Consider the following 24,386-nt stretch of genomic DNA (forward strand, 5'->3'; position numbering starts at 1 on the left):
GACTGGGACCTAAGCATGTTCGTCCTTTCTGTAATCTGATATAATGTATGCTGTACATATGTAGTTTAGTGTAACGTAGTTAGGAAGAAGGTACCTGATTGACTTCAAGAGGGAGTCTACTCATGAGCTTGTAACGCAACATGAAGATTGGCATGGCTAGGATATGATGAATGTATCTATCTGTATTCCTGTTTCCTGAATAAATAACGTGAACATTGAAAAAGCCTGAGGAAGTCTATCTCCTGTTTGCTGTGTGGAGAGTCAAGTGATCTCACAGTCTGTGAGACGATGGTGTCGAAGCAAGGTGATAAGAACAGTTTATAACAATAATCCTGCATGAACTAGGAAATATTTGCATTTGCATCACAAACGCCGTTGGGCACAGTTACAAACAGCCAAAGGACAGCGGTCGGTAACACAACACGGGTCCTGTTTTACACACGTCGCTGTTACCTGGCAGCAAAATAAAAGGTCTCATGTCTGACCGCAGCAAGCGCCGTACTCCGATGCATCTACATGGGGGAGGCGCTGCCTGTCCTCTGCCTGTGCCGACTACTAGCAAATGCCCGGCCGGTGGAAGGGTGTAGCTGACTGTTTGGTAAATTCACCGTCTTCAGCTGCCAGTACAAAAAACGGACTGTTAAGCTCTATGCTCATCAAGCAGTTTCCAGGCTGCAGTGAGCAGTTACCAGACTGCAACAAGCAGTTACCAGGCAGCAATGAGCAGTTGTGAGTTTGAGAGGCATTTCACAGCCCACAAACAGTCCCTGGAAAGGAGACCTAAGGGCGTTCAGTGAACAGTTATCAGACAGCTGCAAGCAGTTTTGAGAGTTCAACTGTCTTGACTGCCTATCAGCTGCTTGTGTATAAGGGGCCTAAAAGTAGCAGTACGCAGCTCACTGACTTCAACTGTCCTATCTGGTGATTATAAAGGGACGATCAGAGAGGTGTATCACCTTTAATATAGTGATCTCAGCTTATAGGTGGCTATTGTACTAATAAGGGCCTGTTTCCACTATATACCCAGCATGCCTTCCATATCACGCTGCGGTGTCAATCTGGACGGCATACTGCAGATTCATACAGCTGAATCCGCACGCCATGAATAGCACAGCTTAGCGCTTCCGACCGTGGCTGCGCATCAGAGCGGGAGCATTGGCAGAATCGGAAACAACCGCCGCTCCCAGTGGGAACCCGACCTAATGCGGAGCACGGCTTTATAAATATCGCAATCTGCAGATCTATAACAAAGTGCTGCTGTTTCTGCAGAAATAATGGAGGTTTCTGGTAACATGACGATCACTACATTTACGAAAATAATTCCTACAGTCCGATCTATACTAAACGGGAATAAAAAAACATCTCATTAGCTGGGAACTAAGGTAATGATTAGAGATCGTACCATCAGACTACATTTCATAACCATATGGTATGAGACGGTGTAACAGGATTATACACTCACCTAAAGGAGTATTAGGAATACCTGTTCAATTTCTCATGAATGCAGTTATCTAATCAACCATTCACATGGCAGTTGCTTCAATGCATTTAGGGGTGTGGTCTTGATCAAGACAATCTCCTGAACTCCAAACTGAATGTCACAATGGGAAAGAAAGGTGATTTAAGCAATTCTGAGCATGGCATGGTTGTTGGTGCCAAACGGGCCGGTCTGAGTATTTCACAATCTGCTCAGTTACTGGGATTGTCATGCACAGCCATTTCTAGGGTTTACAAAGAATGGTGTGAAAAGGGAAAACATCCAGTATGTGGCAGTCCTGTGGGCGAAAATTCCTTGTTGATGCTAGGGGTCAGAGGAGAATGGGCCGACTGATTCAAGCTGATAGAAGAGCAACATTGACTGAAATAACCACTCGTTACAACCGAGGTATGCAGCAAAGCATTTGTGAAGCCATAAGACGCACAACCTTGAGGCGGATGGGCTACAAAAGCTGAAGACCTTACCGGGTACCATTCATCTCCACTATGAATAGGAAAAGAGGCTACAATTTGCACAAGCTCACCAACATTGGACAGTTAAAGACTGAAAAAATGTTATCTGGTCTGATGAGTCTGATAGAGTCAGAATTTGGTGTAAACAGAATGAGAACATGAATCCATCATGCCTTGTTACCACTGTGTAGGCTGGTGGTGGTGGTGTAATGGTGTGGGGTATGTTTCCTTGGCACACTTTAGGCCCCTTACTGCCAATTGGGCATTGTGTAAATGCCACGGGCTACCTGAGCATTGTTTCTGCCCATGTCCATCCCTTCATGACCACCATGTACCCATCCTCTGATGGCTGCTTCCAGCAGGATAATGCACCATGTCACAAAGCTCAAATCATTTCACATTGGTTACTTGATCATGACAATGAGATCACTGTAATAAAATGGCCCCACAGTCACCAGATCTGAACCCAATAGAGCATCTTTGGGATGTGATGGAACGGGAGCTTCGTGCCCTGGATGTGCATCCCACAAATCTCCATCCACTGCAAGATGCTATCCTATCAATATGGGCCAACATTTCTAAAGAATGCTTTCAGCACCTTGTTGAATCAATGCCACATAGAATGAAGGCAGTTCTGACGGTGAAAGGGTTAGGGTTAGTATGGTGTATTAGTATGGTGTTCCTAATAATCCTTTAGGTGAGTGTAGCGTTACAGATGTGCTGCACAGGGCAGGTCAGGCAGTGAATATACTCTGTATGTGTGACATTTCAGGCATGCTTCAGCATGTGTAGCTCTCAGGGCTCAGAGAGATCAGTGGTCTCTCACACCTACATACTCCATTCCTCACAGACACACGTGGCCCCTGCTAGACTCCTCTTCCCTTGGCTGAGATGTCCACCATGTACTGTACGCCTCACAATTGTGCTCCAGTCTCAGGTTATTGCTTTATACACGGTTATTGCTTCAGGTTACACAGATGTCATGTCCTGACACTTTACCTGCAGGTGATTGGAACATCGGCCTGGGGGCTCCGGAGGGATTTTTATGTCATCTGGAGACATGTTCCGAACCCTTTCTGAGAAGGAAGCTAAACAGGTAGAAGAATACAACATACATGAAGCAGTAAGAATGCACACGCTATAAATACTGCAGCAGAAGCATGAATTGGATAGGTGACGGGAGAGTTAACAGACACAGGGCAATAAACATGACATTTCAGTGTTGCCAAGTTCCAGGCTTAATTCTGCTGTTTTGATGTGCAGGGTGGGGGCAGCAGACACGCCACTGATTATTCTTCCTGCCTTTGGCCGCTCTGATGCCTTTTACACCCTCCTCCCCCCTGTCCCAATGCATGGGAACAATCGCTCTCTGTGTGGCCTGGCACACCACTGAATGATACAAGTTAGGCCTTCTCACTTATGCCTGCATTGTGCCATCACTATCTATAACCAGGCCCTGGATCCTGGAGGCAAAGAGCAAGGTGGAAACTGAAGAAACTGTGCTGGTGACTGAGCTCTGCGGGACACTGCATGTCACTTTACACTTCCTTAAAATGGATCCGAGATAAACTTTTACTCATTGCATAATTGTGTTCCTCTCATATAGTTTATAGGGCATTCCTCAAGCCAAATACTTTTTTTGTTTTGTTTTAATAGTCTAATTCCCTATAAACTAAACAAGCCTCGCCCACAGCTCCTCCAGTGCCTTGGCACTGTAGGAAGGGCTTATGGGAGCTCAGTCTGGGCAGGAGGAGGTTACTGGCCAGAGATTTCAGAGGCAGAGGGGAGGAGGAGAGGGGAGTGAATTTACACACAGGCAAGCTGATAGCATCTCCAGCCCTCAGCCTGTGGCAATGTGACAAACAGAACATGGCTGCCCTCATTGTATCACAGGAAGAAATAATCAAACTGTTGAAGCGGTTTGCAGCTAGATATGCTGTGTAAACTATCTAAACTTTAGATAAGATATATAGACAAGTTACTTGTTATAGTTAGTTTTTCATCTCGGACCCACTTTAAAGGATAAGGCCTCATTTACACTTAATCAGTTGGTATGCGTTAGTACACGTTAGTGTGCATTAGTACGTGCATTGGGAAGAAGATTTCAGTTAAAACGCGTTAAGTGTGAAAGGTGCCATAGGAAAACATGGGCATTACTTTGAAAATCAGTTTTCTTTCCGTTTTAACGGAGAGCAACTGATTAAGTGTAAAAGGGCCCTAAGGGTTTTTTGTTGTGTTATATACAATCTTATATAATAAAAACCCTGTCCCTGCGTCCTCCTCTGCCCTCAATTCCAGCTCAAGTGCATTGGGCCCGGTGTGCATGCGCAGGCTTACATAGTTACATAGTTACTTTGGTTGAAAAAAGACATACGTCCATCGAGTTCAACCAGTACAAAGTACAACTCCAGCCTGCTCCCTCACATATCCCTGTTGATCATAAAATCCCTGGATTAACATCATTGGCATTACCTAGTAATTGTAGCCATGGATGTCATTCAACGCAAGGAAAGCATCTAAGCCCCCTTTAAATGCAGGTATAGAGTTTGCCATAACGACTTCCTGTGGCAATGCATTCCACATCTTAATCACTCTTACTGTAAAGAACCCTTTCCTAAATAAATGGCTAAAACGTTTTTCCTCCATGCGCAGATCATGTCCTCTAGTCCTTTGAGAAGGCCTAGGGACAAAAAGCTCATCCGCCAAGCTATTATATTGCCCTCTGATGTATTTATACATGTTAATTAGATCTCCTCTAAGGCGTCTTTTCTCTAGACTAAATAAACCCAGTTTATCTAACCTTTCTTGGTAAGTGAGACCTTCCATCCCACGTATCAATTTTGTTGCTCGTCTCTGCACCTGCTCTAAAACTGCAATATCTTTTTTGTAATGTGGTGCCCAGAACTGAATTCCATATTCCAGATGTGGCCTTACTAGAGAGTTAAACAGGGGCAATATTATGCTAGCATCTCGAGTTTTTATTTCCCTTTTAATGCATCCCAAAATTTTGTTAGCTTTAGCTGCAGCGGCTTGGGACATCCATGTAGGATGAGGTCACGCCCTGCGTACATTGCCAGGTGGGCCGTAGCCTGGCGCCTGTTAAAGCACTTCACTAGTTTTTTTCTCCCCCCTTTAAAAACCAGAGCCATTTTCACATCACGCTCCTCCCATTCATTTGCCAATAACTTTATGTTTACGGATCACATCCAAATGATCTAAATATGGTTTTATTCACCAACAATTAGGCTTTCTTTGGAATAATAAAACAAAATAAATATTTCTGTATTCAGCCATTATGGCATACATGTCAAACTCTGGCCCGCGGGCCAAATTTGGCCCTCAGTGCCATTAAATATGGCCCCCAAGTGGTTTCCCCACTTTGCATTATATTTGGCCCTCTCTAGACCACCAGGGAAGCTATATTGGAGGTGAAGCTCTAGAACACCAGGGAAGCCATATGGGGAGGTAGGGGGAAAGCACTAGACACTACGGGAATGTATAGGGGCAGCTGGAGGTCTCTAGACACCATTATTTATAGGAACTTTATAGGGGAGGGAGGTGGCCAGTATACATTGAGGTTGGCCGCAACTAGGCCCCAGTGTACAATTCTGGCCCGCGACTAGGCCCCAGTGTACAATTCTGGCCCGCGACTAGGCCCCAGTGTACAATTCTGGCCCGCGACTAGGTCCCAGTGTACAATTCTGGCCCGCGACTAGGTCCCAGTGTACAATTCTGGCCCGCGACTAGGTCCCAGTGTACAATTCTGGCCCGCGACTAGGCCCCAGTGTACAATTCTGGCCTGCGACTAGGCCCCAGTGTACAATTCTGGCCCGCGACTAGGCCACAGTGTACAAATCTGGCCCGCGACTAGGCCCCAGTGTACAATTCTGACCCGCGACTAGGCCCCAGTGTACAATTCTGGCCCGCGACTAGGCCCCAGTGTACAATTCTGGCCCGCGACTAGGCCACAGTGTACAAATCTGGCCCGCGACTAGGCCACAGTGTACAATTCTGGCCCGCGACTAGGCCCCAGTGTACAATTCTGGCCCGCGACTAGGCCCCAGTGTACAATTCTGGCCCGCGACTAGGCCCCAGTGTACAATTCTGGCCCGCGACTAGGCCCCAGTGTACAATTCTGGCCCGCGACTAGGCCCCAGTGTACAATTCTGGCCCGCGACTAGGCCCCAGTGTACAATTCTGGCCCGCGACTAGGCCCCAGTGTACAATTCTGGCCCGCGACTAGGCCCCAGTGTACAATTCTGGCCCGCGACTAGGCCCCAGTGTACAATTCTGGCCCGCGACTAGGCCCCAGTGTACAATTCTGGCCCGCGACTAGGCCCCAGTGTACAATTCTGGCCCGCGACTAGGCCCCAGTGTACAATTCTGGCCCGCGACTAGGCCCCAGTGTACAATTCTGGCCCGCGACTAGGCCCCAGTGTACAATTCTGGCCCGCGACTAGGCCCCAGTGTACAATTCTGGCCCGCGACTAGGCCCCAGTGTACAATTCTGGCCCGCGACTAGGCCCCAGTGTACAATTCTGGCCCGCGACTAGGCCCCAGTGTACAATTCTGGCCCGCGACTAGGCCCCAGTGTACAATTCTGGCCCGCGACTAGGCCCCAGTGTACAATTCTGGCCCGCGACTAGGCCCCAGTGTACAATTCTGGCCCGCGACTAGGCCCCAGTGTACAATTCTGGCCCGCGACTAGGCCCCAGTGTACAATTCTGGCCCGCGACTAGGCCCCAGTGTACAATTCTGGCCCGCGACTAGGCCCCAGTGTACAATTCTGGCCCGCGACTAGGCCCCAGTGTGCAATTCTGGCCCGCGACTAGGCCCCAGTGTGCAATTCTGGCCCGCGACTAGGCCCCAGTGTGCAATTCTGGCCCGCGACTAGGCCCCAGTGTGCAATTCTGGCCCGCGACTAGGCCCCAGTGTGCAATTCTGGCCCGCGACTAGGCCCCAGTGTGCAATTCTGGCCCGCGACTAGGCCCCAGTGTGCAATTCTGGCCCGCGACTAGGCCCCAGTGTACAATTCTGGCCCGCGACTAGGCCCCAATGTACAATTCTGGCCCGCAACTAGGCCCCAGTGTGCAATTCTGGCCCGCGACTAGGCCCCAGTGTACAATTCTGGCCCGACTAGGTCCCAGTGTACAATTCTGGCCCGCGACTAGGCCCCAGTGTACAATTCTGGCCCGCGACTAGGCCCCAGTGTACAATTCTGGCCCGCGACTAGGCCCCAGTGTACAATTCTGGCCCGCGACTAGGCCCCAGTGTACAATTCTGACCCGCGACTAGGCCCCAGTGTACAATTCTGGCCCGCGACTAGGCCCCAGTGTACAATTCTGGCCCGCGACTAGGCCCCAGTGTACAATTCTGGCCCGCGACTAGGCCCCAGTGTACAATTCTGGCCCGCGACTAGGCCCCAGTGTACAATTCTGGCCCGCGACTAGGCCCCAGTGTACAATTCTGGCCCGCGACTAGGCCCCAGTGTACAATTCTGGCCCGCGACTAGGCCCCAGTGTACAATTCTGGCCCGCGACTAGGTCCCAGTGTACAATTCTGGCCCGCGACTAGGCCCCAGTGTACAATTCTGGCCCGCGACTAGGTCCCAGTGTACAATTCTGGCCCGCGGCTAGGCCCCAGTATACAATTCTGGCCCGCGACTAGGCCCCAGTGTACAATTCTGGCCCGCGACTAGGCCCCAGTGTACAATTCTGGCCCGCGACTAGGCCCCAGTGTACAATTCTGGCCCGCGACTAGGCCACAGTGTACAATTCTGGCCCGCGACTAGGTCCCAGTGTACAATTCTGGCCCGCGACTAGGCCCCAGTGTACAATTCTGGCCCGCGACTAGGTCCCAGTGTACAATTCTGGCCCGCGACTAGGCCCCAGTATACAATTCTGGCCCGCGACTAGGCCCCAGTGTACAATTCTGGCCCGCGACTAGGTCCCAGTGTACAATTCTGGCCCGCGACTAGGCCCCAGTGTACAATTCTGGCCCGCGACTAGGCCCCAGTGTACAATTCTGGCCCGCGACTAGGCCCCAGTGTACAATTCTGGCCCGCGACTAGGCCCCAGTGTACAATTCTGGCCCACAACTAGGCCTCAGTGTGCAATTCTGGCCCGCGACTAGGCCCCAGTGTACTATTCTGGCCCGCGACTAGGCCCCAGTATACAATTCTGGCCTGCGACTAGGCCTCAGTGTGCAATTCTGGCCCGCGACTAGGCCCCAGTGTACAATTCTGGCCCGCGACTAGATCCCAGTGTACAATTCTGGCCCGCGACTAGGCCCCAGTGTACAATTCTGGCCCGCGACTAGGCCCCATTGTACAATTCTGGCCCGCGACTAGGCCCCAGTGTACAATTCTGGCCCGCGACTAGGCCCCAGTGTACAATTCTGGCCCGCGACTAGGCCCCAGTGTACAATTCTGGGGCCTAGTCGCGGGCCAGTGTACAATTCTGGCCCGCGACTAGGCCCCAGTGTACAATTCTGGCCCGCGACTAGGCCCCAGTGTACAATTCTGGCCCGCGACTAGGCCCCAGTGTACAATTCTGGCCCCCGACTAGGTCCCAGTGTACAATTCTGGCCCCCGACTAGGTCCCAGTGTACAATTCTGGCCCGCGACTAGGCCCCAGTGTACAATTCTGGCCCGCGACTAGGCCCCAGTGTGCAATTCTGGCCCACAACTAGGCCTCAGTGTGCAATTCTGGCCCGCGACTAGGCCCCAGTGTACAATTCTGGCCCGCGACTAGGCCCCAGTGTACAATTCTGGCCCCCGACTAGGTCCCAGTGTACAATTCTGGCCCGCGACTAGGCCCCAGTGTACAATTCTGGCCCACGACTAGGCCCCAGTGTACAATTCTGGCCCACGACTAGGCCCCAGTGTACAATTCTGGTCCGCGACTAGGCCCCAGTGTACAATTCTGGCCCCTGACTAGGTCCCAGTGTACAATTCTGGCCCGCGACTAGGCCCCAGTATACAATTCTGGCCCACGACTAGGTCCCAGTGTACAATTCTGGCCCGCGACTAGGCCCCAGTGTACAATTCTGGCCCGCGACTAGGCCCCAGTGTACAATTTCGGCCCGCGACTAGGCCCCAGTGTACAATTCTGGCCCGCGACTAGGCCCCAGTGTACAATTCTGGCCCGCGACTAGGCCCCAGTGTACAATTCTGGCCCGCGACTAGGCCCCAGTGTACAATTCTGGCCCGCGACTAGGCCCCAGTGTACAATTCTGGCCCGCGACTAGGCCCCAGTGTACAATTCTGGGGCCTAGTCGCGGGCCAGTGTACAATTCTGGCCCGCGACTAGGCCCCAGTGTACAATTTCGGCCCGCGACTAGGCCCCAGTGTACAATTCTGGCCCACGACTAGGCCCCAGTGTACAATTCTGGCCCGCGACTAGGCCCCAGTGTACAATTCTGGCCCGCGACTAGGCCCCAGTGTACAATTCTGGCCCGCGACTAGGCCCCAGTGTACAATTCTGGCCCGCGACTAGGCCCCAGTGTACAATTCTGGCCCGCGACTAGGCCCCAGTGTACAATTTCGGCCCGCGACTAGGCCCCAGTGTACAATTCTGGCCCACGACTAGGCCCCAGTGTACAATTCTGGCCCACTACTAGGCCCCAGTGTACAATTCTGGCCCGCGAATAGGCCCCAGTGTACAATTCTGGCCCCTGACTAGGTCCCAGTGTACAATTCTGGCCCGCGACTAGGCCCCAGTATACAATTCTGGCCCACGACTAGGTCCCAGTGTACAATTCTGGCCCGCGACTAGGCCCCAGTGTACAATTTCGGCCCATACTGTACTGGAGTTTGACACCCCTGCATTATGGTTTTAAAATAAAATATACTGCGATAAATAAAACCGAACCGTAATTTGCCAATTTGTCCCAGTTAGTACAACATTTAAATTGTGTCCCTAGCACAAGGTATGGTGATAATATTTCTCTTGGAAATTATTTTTTTTGTTTCATTTTTTTTTTAATACTATATGAATAATTACAAGCCTTTATTTACAAAATAACAGTAATATATTAAAAAGTCCCTAAGGTAACTATTAACTACCTAACGACCGCGTCACACCAAAGCCCCAGGACCACCTATTGCCAATTGGCATCAAGTCCTGGGGCCGGCTGCTGCAGGAGATTGCGCGCAGGCTGCGCATGCATCTCCTGCTTGGAGGGCAGAGCTCCGCCTTCAGTTTCCCAGCGATGATCGCAGCTCGGGAGACTGTTAGATGGCAAAACCACTGTCTATAAACCTTGTACAGCGCTGTAATGTGTGCAGCAGCGCTGTACTGGGGACTGCTGTGTGACACGGCTGTCCCTCTGTAGGACACAGGAGCGATTAGCAGTGATAGGCTGAAGCCAGGCGAATGCTGTGATAGGCTGGCCGGGGGAGGGAGGGTGGGAAAAATTAAAGAAAAATAGACTTTATTAAAACAAAAAAGAGAGAAAATATTTGTCAGAAGATAAACAAACATCTGGGGGGCGATCAGACCCCACCAACAGAGAGCTCTGCTGGTGGGGAGAAAAGGGGGGTGGGGAGGGGGGAGAAAATCACTCGTGTGTTGTGCGGCCCTGCAGCTCAGCCTTAAAGCTGCATTGGCCCTTTTAGTAAAAAAAAATGTCCTGGTCACTAGGGGGGTTTAGCACTGTGGTCCTCAAGTGGTTAAACTATGGGGTAGGGATGTAAGGGGTTAAAAATGAACAAAAATGTATTTATTATTATATATAATAGTGTATGAGGATGTATTTTTACTGCTTGGCCACAAGATGGTGCTACAATTAATTGCAGAGGACTGTAAACAGTACACAAAGTAGTATGTGCAAGTGTTTACCTTAACTTTGTTATTGAAAGCCCACCTCTCGCTAATGCCGGCTTTCATTCATCGCAAGTAGTGTGATCGGGTTGGGGAACAAGCTGTTCCCATTCACCGATCACGGAACTGCGGGATTGCAAAAAAGAAACAAATGGCAGCGGTGCGGCGATTGGTAACCGCAAGTAAAGAGTATGTACAGTATATCTATGCCCCTGGTTGTTAAGTGAAGTTTCCAGGGGGGACAATTGCCCAGGTTCCCTCAATGGTAGCACCAGCAAAGGCCGTTGTTGCTGTTGCAGAAAACTCAGATTTTGCAGTGGACAATATAAAACTCTATATTGACTTTAGTTTCTTTACGGCATTGTATGCTATCATGGGAGTGGCCTGATGTCAGTATTGTTGCTAGGCAGATACTTCTGTCTGCTGGTTTGGTCTCCATGTTTCCAAACTCTAGGCGCTGCTATGCGGCTGGGCAATGCCGAAATTACTTAGTCCCCCCTCAGAGGAATTTACTATCGAATTTCAACAAGGCAAACTGAAAATTTGGCATAAATAAAATTATCTTTTACATATCCATTTCACGCAAGTCATGACTTTCTAGAGTTGCCAGAAAGTGATAAGTTCTCAGCAACCATGGCAACCATGCACATATACAAAACATCCCCACATGTCAAATCTTGCTGCACTGCAAGTCATTTTCTGCACAGAGCAGAAACAAAATGATTAGCATTCCTCAGCACCATATTTAGGTGTGTTGGGGTCAGCTTGGAAGTTTACGAGTTTAAAGCAGCAGGGACAGCCATACTATTCCAGGAAAATATAAGTACATAAATACTTGTCCTACTTACATAACACATGTATTGTACTGTCCCCAGTTTGATTTCAGTGAAAACGGATCCAGGCATTTTCCATCTTGACTGCCTCTGACTCAAGCCAATCCTGATGTCAGTTCCTCTCCTCTTTTTTTCTCATAGAAACCTCACCGCCATATCTGGCTTGCTTGTAAACTCATGTGAGCACAGTATAGATCGTATTTCAGTAGAAGTGTATTTCCCTTCTCAGCCTCCTGTCACACTGAACTGCCCTCAGCCAATCAGTGAAGAGCAGAAATGTGGGAGGCAAGATAACAAGCTTCCTTCTCCCTGGCAATTTACCAAAAGGAAGTCAGGCTGACAGAGACGTTTTGTTACAGCAGAAACATTTATGATTGTATTGGAATGCTTGCAATGCAGAGTCATGATGTAGACTGTGTAATACACACAGAGCAGTGGGTAAATGGAACATGATTTTGTGGTGGACAATCTCGTTTTAAAGGAAATGAGAGCGTTTGGTTTTCCTCTTGCCATGTGCTTTAAACTGTGAATATGGCAGCGTCATGCACCCATGTAACAATTCCTTTTGCTAGTATATGGACATATGAAGGGGGTAAGAGGACAATAGGGGAACAGGGTAAAAGGCAACTAAATTTGCTATTACCCTTGTAAAATATAGTAGTAGCAGTAGGGTATTGTACCTTGTTAGCTGTCAGTAAGAGCAAGAAGTTATAAATCAGGATGATACCATTTATTGGCTAACTAAAAATGAATAAGAATAGAATAAGCAAGCTTTCGGCCTTGCAGCCTTCGTCGGGCTTACATCCTGTTAGTTTGCAGGCTGGTGGTACAGACAGCTATATACATGCAACAGCAAAAGGGAAAACAGATATTTTTTTTTCAAACATAAATACATGTCATTAAGATGCCTTAAAGAGAATCTGTATTGTTAAAATCTCACAAAAGTAAACATACCAGTGCGTTAGAAGACATCTCCTATTACCCTCTGTCACAATTTAGCCGCTCCTCGCCGCATTAAAAGTGGTTAAAAACAGTTTTAAAAAGTTTGTTTATAAACAAACAAAATGGCCACCAAAACAGGAAGTAGGTTGATGTACAGTATGTCCACACATAGAAAATACATCCATACACAAGCAGGCTGTATACACCCTTCCTTTTGAATCTCAAGAGATCATTTGTGTGTTTCTTTCCCCCTGCAGCTATCATCCACTGAAGTGTCAGGCTGTTTCTTCCTGCAGAGTACAGACAGCTCTGCCTGTATGTAATTCCTCAGTATGTGAAAGCCCAGCCAGCTCAGAGGAGGATTTATCCAGCTTGTAAAAGATAAGAGAGAAGCTGCCCTAATCTAAATTATACACAGGCAGTGTGCAGAGAGGGGCCTGGAGGGGGGAGATGCATCACAGAACCACAACACTGAAGAACTTGGCAGCCTTCCAGACACAGGCTGACAAGTCTGACAAGAGAGAGATAAGTTGATTTATTACAGAGATGGTGATAGTAGAACGAGCTGCAGTAAGCCAGAACACATTAGAATAGCTTTTGGAACTTGCAGGATGATAAAAAAAACAGGATGCAATTTTTGTTACGGAGTCTCTTTAAGTAAAACAGAACATCTTAATGGGGTTAGAGGTTGTTAGCTGAGATAAGGATCTTTGTTTACTCCCTGCTCACAGACCTGGGATTAGGATTGACCCAGAGGTATCGTAAATTCTGAGTTCACAAATTCAGCTATATAGGCTGAGAAAGAGTTGTTAAATATCATTAGCCTCCTACCAATATAGAAAGTTGTTGTCCTTATTCAAACCCTTCTGCACAGCTTTGAAACAATTTATACATTTTGTTTCTGCTATTAATCGATCATTTGACGTTTTGAAGCCACCCTTCAGGGCAGTGACACGAAGATCATCCATGCTGTGTCCGTTGGACCGTAAGTGTGTAGCAACTGGGAGTCCAGATTTGGTATCATTAATAGTGTGCCTGTGTCCATTCATACGTTTGCACAGAGTTTGTCCAGTTTCTCCCACGTACATAACATTGGGGCATTTAGCACACATGATCAGATATACCAGATTGGTGGAACCACAGGAAAATGTACCTTGTACTCTGTACTCCTGTTGTGAACCTGGTATCGTTACCCTGTCAGTGGAGTAAATGTGTCTGCAGGTCCCACATATTTTTTGTCGGCAGGGTGATGTTCCGTTTTGTTGAGGCCTATTCAAAGAAGGATCACAGACTGAGAACGATATTCCCTAAACCTCCACACTTGTCATATCGGCAACCACACAATCTAAAACAGATGATTGTCAGGAGCTCTTTGAATAGGCCTCAACAAAACGGAACATCACCCTGCTGACAAAGATGTGGGACCTGCAGACACATTCACTCCACTGACAGGGTAACGATACCAGGTTCACAACAGGAGTACAGAGTACAAGGTAAATTTTCTTGTGGGTCCACCAATCTGGTATATCTGATCATGTGTGCTAAATGCCCCAATGTTATGTACGTGGGAGAAACTGGACAAACACTGCGCAAACGTATGAATGGACACAGGCACACTATTAATGATACCAAATCTGGACTCCCAGTTGTTACACACGTTCGGTCCAACGGACACAGCATGGATGATCTTCGTGTCACTGCCCTGAAGGGCGGCTTCAAAACGTCAAATGACCGATTAATAGCAGAAACAAAATTTATAAATTGGTTCAAAGCTGTGCAGAAGGGTCTGAATAAGGACAACAACTTTCTATATTAGTAGGAGGCTGATATTTAAAAACTCTCTCAGCCTATATAGCTGAACTTGTGAACTGAGAATTTACGATACCTCTGTGTTAATCCTAATCCCAGGTCTGTGAGCAGGGAGTAAACAAGGATCCTTATCTCAGCTAACAACCTCTCCCCCCATTAAGATGTTCTGTTTTACTTAAGGCATCTCAATGACATGTATTTATGTTTGAAAAAATTCTGTTTTCCCTTTTGATGTTGCATGTATATAGCTGTCTGTACCACCAGCCTGCAAACTAACAGGATGTAAGCCCGACGAAGGCTGCAAGGCCGAAAGCTTGCTTATTCGTATTCATTTTTAGTTAGCCAATAAATGTTATCATCCTGATTTAAAACTTCTTTAATATAGATCTGACCTGGAGAAGAATGTATTTATCCTCAACAAAAGTGGTGTTTAGCTTTAAGGTTTATAGCATGTGTAGTCCTGTACACGTAGGAGGGAGTCTTGCCCTCTGCACACAATGGAGTAGTGTCTATAAGAAGGAAAGACTTGGAAATATCTGGAGCTTAAAAGAGGAATGGATCAGAATGGCATACAAAAGGGCACAGGGCAGCCGCAGCACTGGGGTGTTCTGAGAGCTCAGCACAGCCAGAAGAAAAGGCCATACATTCTGTACAGGCAAGCATTAAGCCTTGGAAACAACACAGACTCCATGGGGCATGTGAGCAGCAGCTAAGGCTACAGCACTCAGAAAGCAAACACAAGGGCAGGGCAAAGGTCACTCCTGGACTTCGGGTTAAAGCCCTCGTTCACCTCTTCACCTTCAGGTTTTGTTTTCTATTTTTTTTTTAAATTTAAGAATATAGCTTTCAAATTGTTATAAAAATATTCCATTTGGTACTGCAGCAGACCGGGCCCCCAGGTCCTCCTCCCCTCTTTGCCCGATGCTGCCTTGATCCCTTAAAGAGAACATGAACTGAAAATAAAAAGTCAAAATAACCATACACAGGTCATACTTCCCCTCCTGTGTACTCTACTCATCAATCTATTTCTCCTCTCCTGCGTCCCGTCTGTAAACTGATCAATGGAGTTCTCTGTCCTCCATTTTGAAAAAGACCATTACCCCATAACAGCTTCCTGGTCAGCACACTGTTACACTGTAATATCACCCACTTCAGCCATAGGGAACATGGACATTACCTTGCACATTCAGTTGTAACGGACAACTGCTGATATATAACTGACAGCAACTGGTCTATTTCAGTTGACAAAATCTTGACAGAACTGGAAGGGATCACTGTAAGAAGAAAATGGTGAGCTGCTGAGAGGAGCAGACGGTGAGGTAACTATGTAATATTCATTTGCAGCTACCTCTTGTGTTTATTTTTAATAATTTTACTCAGTTCAGGTTCCGTTTTAGCGGGCAGCAGACAGCACTCAGTCCCGTGTGACTTACATGGTAATTGCCGTGCCAGGCTTCATGTAACGGGTATACTGGCCTCACTACCATTCCCACCACAGCTACCCCTCCCTAGCGGGCAGCAGACAGCACTCAGCCCCATGTAACTTACATGGTAATTGCTGTGCCAGGCTTCATGTAACGGGTATACTGGCCTCACTGCCATTCCCACCACAGCTAGCGGGGCAGCAGGTGGTTGGTGGTGTGACCTGATGCGATCTACTGCAGCATGTAAACTGACCTTCCATCAAATATTTCTGCCACATCATTTTCAGCAGAGCTAATGACCCTTTGAACTTCGCTGCAGTAAGATCTTATGTAAAGTTGTCTTTCAACGTTTCTTTGATGTATTATGCTGGGAATACATGGGTCAATCCGATTGACCACAGCCGCGCCCCCGCTCGCGGATCGATTGCCGCTGGTACCCGCCGGCGCTTACTTATCAGCACTCGATTCCCTGCCATTGTCCGCCGGCGGGGATCGAGCGGGCGCGGGTCAAGAGGCTTGATCGGACCAGCTGAATATTATCAGCTGGCCGGATCAGCTGGTCGATACATGATACAGAAACGTACTGTGTATCCCCAGCATAAGTGCTTCAGAATTTAGCACTGCTCTCTGACTAAGGCCCCGTTCACACTTGCGTTTTGGCAAGTAAACGGACCGGATCCTGATCGGATCCTGACCTGATCCTGATCAGAACCGTACGGTTCCGATCCGGATCCGGTCCGTTTGTATCAGGCATGCATCAGGCTGCCATCCGGATCCATGGGCAAAAAATAGCGAAATTTTAAGAAAAAAAATGTTGGGGTCAGCAGAAGGTGCACCTGTACAATCAGGTCCTCCGCTGTAGGCCTCACCTCCACCTCCGACATTCTGCCAAACAGCTCCAGCACGTCTGTCACTGCTGCTCCACTCCAGACATGCTTGGCCCATGTGTCCCCATCCGAAATGGCTGCTTGGATACGCATAGGAAGTGGGGTAGAACGTCAGATGTTTGTAGGCAGTGTGTTCTGTGCCTTCCGTTTCCCATTGGTTTCTGTGTGCCTGATGGTGCTGTCAGGCTCAGGTCCGGCTCCGGTCCGGGTGCGTGGGCCGGAGATCCGGACCCAAAAAATAGCGCACGTTGGAAAAGAGTCCGGAGTACGTTCCGTTTGTACAGTATGCGGTGCGGATCAGATCCGGAAAATCCGGATAGTGAACGCTAATGTGAACCGGGCCTAAATTAGTCGGAGATCTCAGAGACACTCTTTTGCATAGATAACAAGTGAAGTATCTTAACTCTTCTTGTACTGGAAACAATATGAGACTCGTATCTGTGCTGCTAAAGTTTCTTAGCTGTTCCACACATGCAATTCTTTATATGTTTATGTTCACTTCAGATTCCCTTTAAAAAGCATGAGGCTGAACTTGGCTTCTAAGATTATTAAAGACTTCCGCATACAAATAATTTTGCACATAACCCATTGTACTCTGCTCTGGATGTTTAGTGCTGATTACTAATATAGTAAATGCTTGCCTATGTCAGAAATAAGCACTCCTTCCTCCACTGAGTACACAGGATGCTGGTTATAACATATCCACATATTAAATAACGTGCCCTACAGCTTGGAGCTTTCCAGGCTGCCGGGTGTGGTAAATCCTGTGAACGCCCTGTACTGTCATATCCGCCAGGCTGAGGATTCTCAGAGCTGTACCTGTGTGTCATGCTGTGTACCTGTACCTGTGTGTCATGCTATGATACAGCTATTTACAATGACTGGACAAGACATGATAGCTGTACTTCTCTCTGCTGAACGGTACAGTTCCAGCTGCCAGAAAATAGGATTGCATAACCATGTTAGAAGAAATCCATTGTACAGCCAAGGCTCCCAACAAGCTCCAGGAACCGATACACTCAGGTGGCGCTAGCTCCAAAACAGAACTCACCTCTGCTGTATCATGCTCAGTGACGTGTGCTCAGTGACAGGTCTTTATTCTGGGAGTCAGGCGATGGCAGTTATGTAAAATAAGTATCCCTAGCAGTTTGTTTTCAATTTACCAGCAGCCTTATAGCACTAATCAAGTTAGAGGCATCATTACTAAAATATCAACACCCCGCTATAAATCACTTTTTTCCTATGTTGCTGTTACTTACAGTAGGCAGTTAAAATCTGACGGGTTTTGAACCAGTCCAGGGTCTCATGGGGGATTCTCAGTATTTATTCCTTACAAAAGCACTTCCTGAAAAAGAGCTATACAAATATCCTGGCCAGCCATCCTACTGATTTGCACATCATTTTGAAAGTTGGACTGGCCAATTGCAATTCAGTAAGTGCTTTTCAAAATAAAGAAACCCTGTGAATCCCCCATGATGAAATGGCCTAGCCCAAAACCTGTCCAATCAGGAATATAGGAGAAAAGTAATGTGTAGTGCATTTTACTCGGAGAGTAAAACAACATTTTATATGTATGCATTTTAAAATGTTACCATTTTTTGCGTGGTTCTTCAAAGAGGAACTGCGGTGAAAATAATAAAATTGCCTATTTTTTTTAATCATGTATAAATGATTTAGTCAGTGTTTGTCCATTGTAAAATTTTTGCTCTCCCTGATTTACATTCTGAAATGTTTCACTGGTGATGACCTCTTTAGTTCTGCCAGGTGATCTGTATGGAATGTTCGTTGCTGAGAGTTCTATGCACAGAGGGAGATATTGCTTGCTTGGCAGTTGGAAAAAGCCATTATTTCCCAGAATGCAGCGGGGTTCACAGACAGACATCACACTATCAGTCATACAGACGATATATCCGAGAAAAGGTAAAGACTTCTCATGTAAAAGGGGGCATCAGCTACTGATTGGGATGAAGTTCCATCCTTGGTTATAGTTCCTCTAAGTTCACTCTCCTGTATCATATGTAACAAGATGATCAGGGGAATATGCAATTAGTCATTGAATTTCCCTATTTAATATAGCCAGAAATATTTCCTTTTGGCGTAGTCATTATAGAAATCCTCTCTCACTTGTGTCAATGAGCTCTAAGAGTTTAATATAAATAATGCTAGCCCTGGAGACATAAAATGGACATAAACTAGTTGAGTATACTTATTAATACTATACTAGTAAAAAGGCCTACTTATTAATACTATACTAGTAAAAAGGCCTGCCAGTTGAAAAAAGGGGGCTAGGCCACAGCCGCGACCCCCAAAACGCATGCACATGGCCACGTTACACGGCCGACCACGACTGATGCGTGAAGTCGTGCCACGTATAATGTACGCACGGATATAAGTACTAAAACATATCTAAGTCCATCATGCCTTCTCTGTTCATGCAGAAGAGGGAACTTACCCACCAACTCCTGGGGGTCTCTCTTCTCCAGCTCTGATTGTTCCTGGAAAAGAGGACAAGGGAATTACATTATAAACACAACATGATACGTTTTTTTTCCTTGTTAAACCACTTCACTATCAGCGGTCTCTGGCCCCTTAAAGGGACTCCGAGCAGTGCAGAAACTATGGAAAGATGCATATCATTTTAAAGCTCTCTTTCGCTATTTTTGAGATTGAAATAGCCGCGGCCGCAATTTCAATCGCGAAAATAGAGAAAACTAAAAGGCGTAGGGTGACGATGTAGGTGTCGCCAGAAAGAGGAGAAAGAGAGCTTTAAAATGATATCCATCTTTCCATAGTTACATTGTATTACACAGGACGACTTTTTCTGCTGAATGGAGCTGCTGACTTTGGGAAAAAGTCGTCCTGTGTAATACAAGTAACTATGGAAAGATGGATATCATTTTAAAGCTCTCTTTCTCCTCTTTCTGGCGACAGCTAAATCTTCGCCCTACGCCTTGTAGTTTTCTCTATTTTCGTGATCGAAATCGCGGCCGCGGCAATTTCAATCGCAAAAATAGCGAAAACTAATAAGCGTAGGGCGGCGGTTTATATATCATTGGAAAGAGGAGAAAGAGAGCTTTAAAATGATATGCATCTTTCCATAGTTTCTGCACTGCTCGGAGTCCCTTTAAGGATTGGTGGTAGCGTCCAGAGCACACGGCGTGGTAATTGAAATCTACAGGGATAACTGCACCAAAACAGGGCGTAGATTTCCATTAGCGTGGTCTGTGAGTGGCTGTAAAGTGGACAAGAAATTTGTGGGGGTTTTTTTGGTTTTTTTTATGTACAATGTTAGGTAGAGAAAAGTGGGTCTTTTACAGAAAAGGTGAACATTGTGAAGTCAATTACCAGTAAACAATGCAGGAAAAAAATATCAATACAGCCAAACAGCAAAGTAAGTAGTAAGTATGAGTAGAAGTGGAAAACCAACAAAGAAATGAAAGCCCGATGAAGAAAAAAAACAAAACAAAACAAAAACCCACACAAAACCAAAATAAATAATGTAGACATGGGTTTAAAGTGAACCTCCAGACTAAAAATCGACTCAGCAGCACTGAAAAGGCTTGGTGTTTCTTGAACAGTGTCACAGCATCAGAATTTTGTTTTTCTTACCCAAGCCTCATTTTTAGCTGCACAGTAGAAAACTGCCCGGGCATTTTACCCTTATGCTGTGCAAAGCATGATGGGATTTCAGTGCAATTTTTTTAATTTTTTTTTATTTTGAATTTGAGGTTTGAAGCCTGGCGCTCGCAGCTGGGAGGGGTGATCAGGCCACAGGACAGTTGGAACTGTGTCTCATGCTCCCTGTCACCTCCTTTCAACCAAAAAGATGGCTGCCCTCTTAAAATCACAAACATTTGCCTGTTCTTTTAAAACAGGGTGGGTAAGAGATTATATTACCTATCTATTCTAATTAACATAACTAATGTAACTTAATCACAGTATGTTTGTTTAGGCTGAAGTTGCGCTATAAAAACAATTTATACAGCATATTCTGATTTTTAGGTTCCTCTATTCAGCAGTTTTATAGTATAGAGGATTCATAAGTAGTTATAGAACAACAGTAGTACAACGTCAGCTCAATTCACCAAACTTCAGCAGCTTCTCCCCTCCACCTCTGGCTAGCACTGAGCCCACCAGCCTTCCCTGTCCATAGGCAAGTATCTGACTTTATTTACCTTTACACTCTAAATTTAAACTGAAGTGAGAGAGATATGGAGGCTGCCATGTTTATTTCCTTTTCAGCAACACCAGTTGCCTGGCAGCCCTGCTGATCCTCTGCCTCTAATACTTTCAGCCATAGCAGCTGCAGGCAGATCAGGTGTTTCTGACATTGTCAGATCTGACAGATTAGCTGCATGCTTGCTTCTGGTGTTATTCAGATATTACTGCAGCCAAACAGATCAGCAGGGCTGCCAGGGAACTGGTATTGTTTACAAGGAAATAAACATGGCAGCCTCCATAGTCTTAACACTTCAGTTGTCTTTTAAGTGAAAAACAAAATTGGCCAATTACCTGGGGCTTCTTCGCCCCCTGAAGTCCTCCTGCCCCTCACTGCAGTTCTGCCCTCCGCTGTTCCCCTCTGTAAGCCAGATGACTCACATGTCAACCAGCTGCTGCACATGTGCTGTTCTTCCTCTATCGCGCTCCCGCGCATGTACAGTAGCAGTTTTTGGTAACTGCGTAAGAGCAGCGCGTTTAACTACTGGAGGAGGCATGTGGCAGCACATGATGCGATTGGAGGACACTGGGAGAACCCAGCAGCGCGGGATGACGACGAGGGACCAGGAGGATTTTAAGGGGAAAAAAGAAGGACTAGGTAAGTAACTGGCCAATTTCTTTTTCACTTAAAGTTACCTTTAAGGGGGTTTTATAGGTCGGTACTGAAGTGGTGAAAGGACACCTGAAGTGACATGTGACATGATGAGATAGACATGGGTATGTACAGTGCCTAGCACACAAATAACTAGGCTGTGTTCCTTTTTTTCTTTCTCTGCCTGAAAGAGTTAAATATCAGGTATGTAAGTGGCTGACTCAGTCCTGACTCAGACAGGAAGTGACTACAGTGTGACCCTCACTGATAAGAAATTCCAACTATAAAACACTTTCCTAGCAGAAAATGGCTTCTGAGAGCAAGAAAGAGGTAACAAGGGTCAATAGTCCATAGATTTTTAGCTCTGGCATACTTCAATAAATGTGTCATTGAGCAATAACAATAAAATAGATAAAAATTAAAAAGTAGATTTAAATATAAATTACAACTGTAGAATATCTTAAAAAGTCATTTTTAGGAGAAGGGAGATAGATACAATCGTTTATTTCATGTGTTTATTTTCGCCTTAGGTGTCCTTTAAAGAATCAAGGCATAATCAATACTTATAATCCTTGTATCAGAACAACAACCTAAAAAAAAAAAAAAGTGATCAGGTAGCAAACAGCGCCGTGCTATTTCCAGTAAGCTGCAGCGGAGTTGTGAAATAAGGGAGGGTGAAACATGTGAGATTCCTCCGCAGACACTGCGGCTATTCAGGGCACACAATGTATTTCAGTGTTGCCTAGCTACCTGGCCATAGGGAGGCAGATCCCAGCAGCATGGACTGGACAAGGAAGGATGTCTGCGAGTCTACTGAATACAACACAAGCATGTGCCAATCTTCCTGCGCTTCACTGGCGAGGTCCAGAGACTCAGCCACACACATTGCACATTGAGTAATAAATACCTAGAATGCACAGATTGTAAAGTGGATCCGAGATAAACTTTTACTCATTGCATAATTGTGTTCCTTTCATATAGTTTATAAGGCATTCCTCAAGCCAAATACTTTTTTTTGTTTTAATACCCCAATTCCCTATACACTAAACAAGCCTCGCCCACAGCTCCTTTTGTGCCTTGGCACTGTAGCAAGGGCTTATGGGAGCTCAGTCTGGGCAGGAGGAGGAAGTTGCTAGCCAGAGATTTCAGAGGCAGAGGGGAGGAGGAGAGGGGAGTGAATTTATACACAGGCAAGCTAATAGCATCTCCTGCCCTCAGCCTGTGACAATATGACAAACAGAACATGGCTGCCCTCATTGTATCACAGGAATAAATAATCATAAACTATTGATGCTGTTTGCAGCTAGATATGCTGAGTAAACTAAACTTTAGATAAGATATATAGACAAGTTACTTGTTATAGTTAGTTTTTCATCTCGGATCCGCTTTAAAAGGAAAGCTGGACAACTTTCCCATGGTCAGTGTCTTTTCCATTCCACAACTATTACGAGAGTGAACCCAGATTTCTGTGAACATTTTTCGAATCAAGCTGCTTTCCTTTGACATGAAAGGAGAAACATCAGACTGCCAGATTTTTGCCATTGTACTGTACCAATTGGGGAGATATTAACTTACTGCCCATCCCTGCACTGGGACTAAAACGTAAAGCTTCATATCCACCCACAAGGCAGCGGAAGATGGATCAGGGGATACATGGAGACAAAAGATTTGACAATCGTACCCCAATCCAGTGTTCTCACCAAAAACATTTCCAGCCGGGTGGCATGAAAAAGTAGCTGGGTGGGGTGAGATGATAGAATGCAGGGGTGGTGCTTCTCTGTGCAACTCTGCTTACATCATAGGAGGAGGTGAGCGGATTACAGCTGGGTGCTCACCAAAACTAGCCGGGTGGCATGAGAAAGTAGCCGGGTGGGGCGAGATGAGAGAATGCAGGGCCGGTGCTTCTCTGTGCAACTCTGCTTACAGCATAGGAGGAGGTGAGCAGATTACAGCCGGGTGCTCACCAAAACTAGCCGGGTGGCATGAGAAAGTAGCCGGGTGGGGTGAGATGAGAGAATGCAGGGCCGGTGCTTCTGTGCACAACTCTGCTTACAGCATAGGAGGAGGTGAGCAGATTACAGCCGGGTGCTCACCAAAACTAGCCGGGTGGAGCACCCAGCTAAAACAGCCTGGAGGGAACACTGCGATCCAGCTTCCACAATCGCCTACCGCGGGGACAAATGAAGGGCACAAATGCGTTTTTGAGCAACTGTGGTAATTAGCATGGGGGTCAATGTGGATTGGAACGGGGATAGGGTGCCAGGGAAGGAGAGGGTGTGTGTGTGTGTGACAGTCAGACACACACGATTGTCTTGCATGGCAATTTTGATTTGGCTGGAGGCCCGTAGGGTTCTATACTGCCTCCCTACTCACACTGACAGTATTTCAACCAGAATTCCTGCCAGCAGGGGGCTCCTCTGGACAGGGAGGCAGTGTGCTGACGTTCTTTTACCACTTACAATGATAAACATTCCAAGCTCTCATGAGCCATATAAAAGGACTAGGAAGGCCCATTTGGCCCACCATCCTTGAGGACACCTGTGCAAAAGGTAAAGGAAAGGCAGACTGTTACGGCACCACCAGAAGAGGAGTTTGGGGGGAAAAAATGAGTCACCTGTTTCAGCAAACAACTGTTATATGGAAAATGTCACTTGCCTTTATATTATATTTCACCCTATGGACCCTAAAGGAAAGTAGACAAATCTCCCCAGTGGAGACACAGATAGCAAGTACCATCGGGCTCAATGCTTCTTCACAACAGCCAAAACTAAAGACCACACAATGTGATCTGACGGGACACCCCAAGTCACCGGGAGCGTCCTGTGCCTGAGCGCAGGACACTCCCAATAGAGCGTCAGCAAACAGCATGGGAGCACGCCTGGAAGACGCCAACCTGCTGGGGGCGGTGA

At 46.8% G+C, this 24,386-nt stretch overlaps 1 protein-coding gene across 1 annotated transcript in view; it reads right to left on the reverse strand.

Annotated features, from left to right (window-relative positions):
• The window catches only part of SAP30BP (SAP30 binding protein), a 127,977-nt gene that overhangs the window by 38,687 nt on the left and 64,904 nt on the right, over positions 1 to 24,386 (reverse strand). Inside the window, exons 4-5 of the mRNA XM_068264122.1 lie at positions 19,120 to 19,162; positions 2,950 to 3,038 (exon numbers count right to left, since the gene is read on the reverse strand). Coding sequence (XP_068120223.1) covers positions 2,950 to 3,038; positions 19,120 to 19,162 — 132 coding nt within the window. The remainder of the gene's footprint in view (positions 1 to 2,949; positions 3,039 to 19,119; positions 19,163 to 24,386) is intronic.

This window comes from Hyperolius riggenbachi, chromosome 12, assembly GCF_040937935.1.
Source record: "Hyperolius riggenbachi isolate aHypRig1 chromosome 12, aHypRig1.pri, whole genome shotgun sequence".
Lineage (NCBI taxonomy): Eukaryota > Metazoa > Chordata > Amphibia > Anura > Hyperoliidae > Hyperolius > Hyperolius riggenbachi.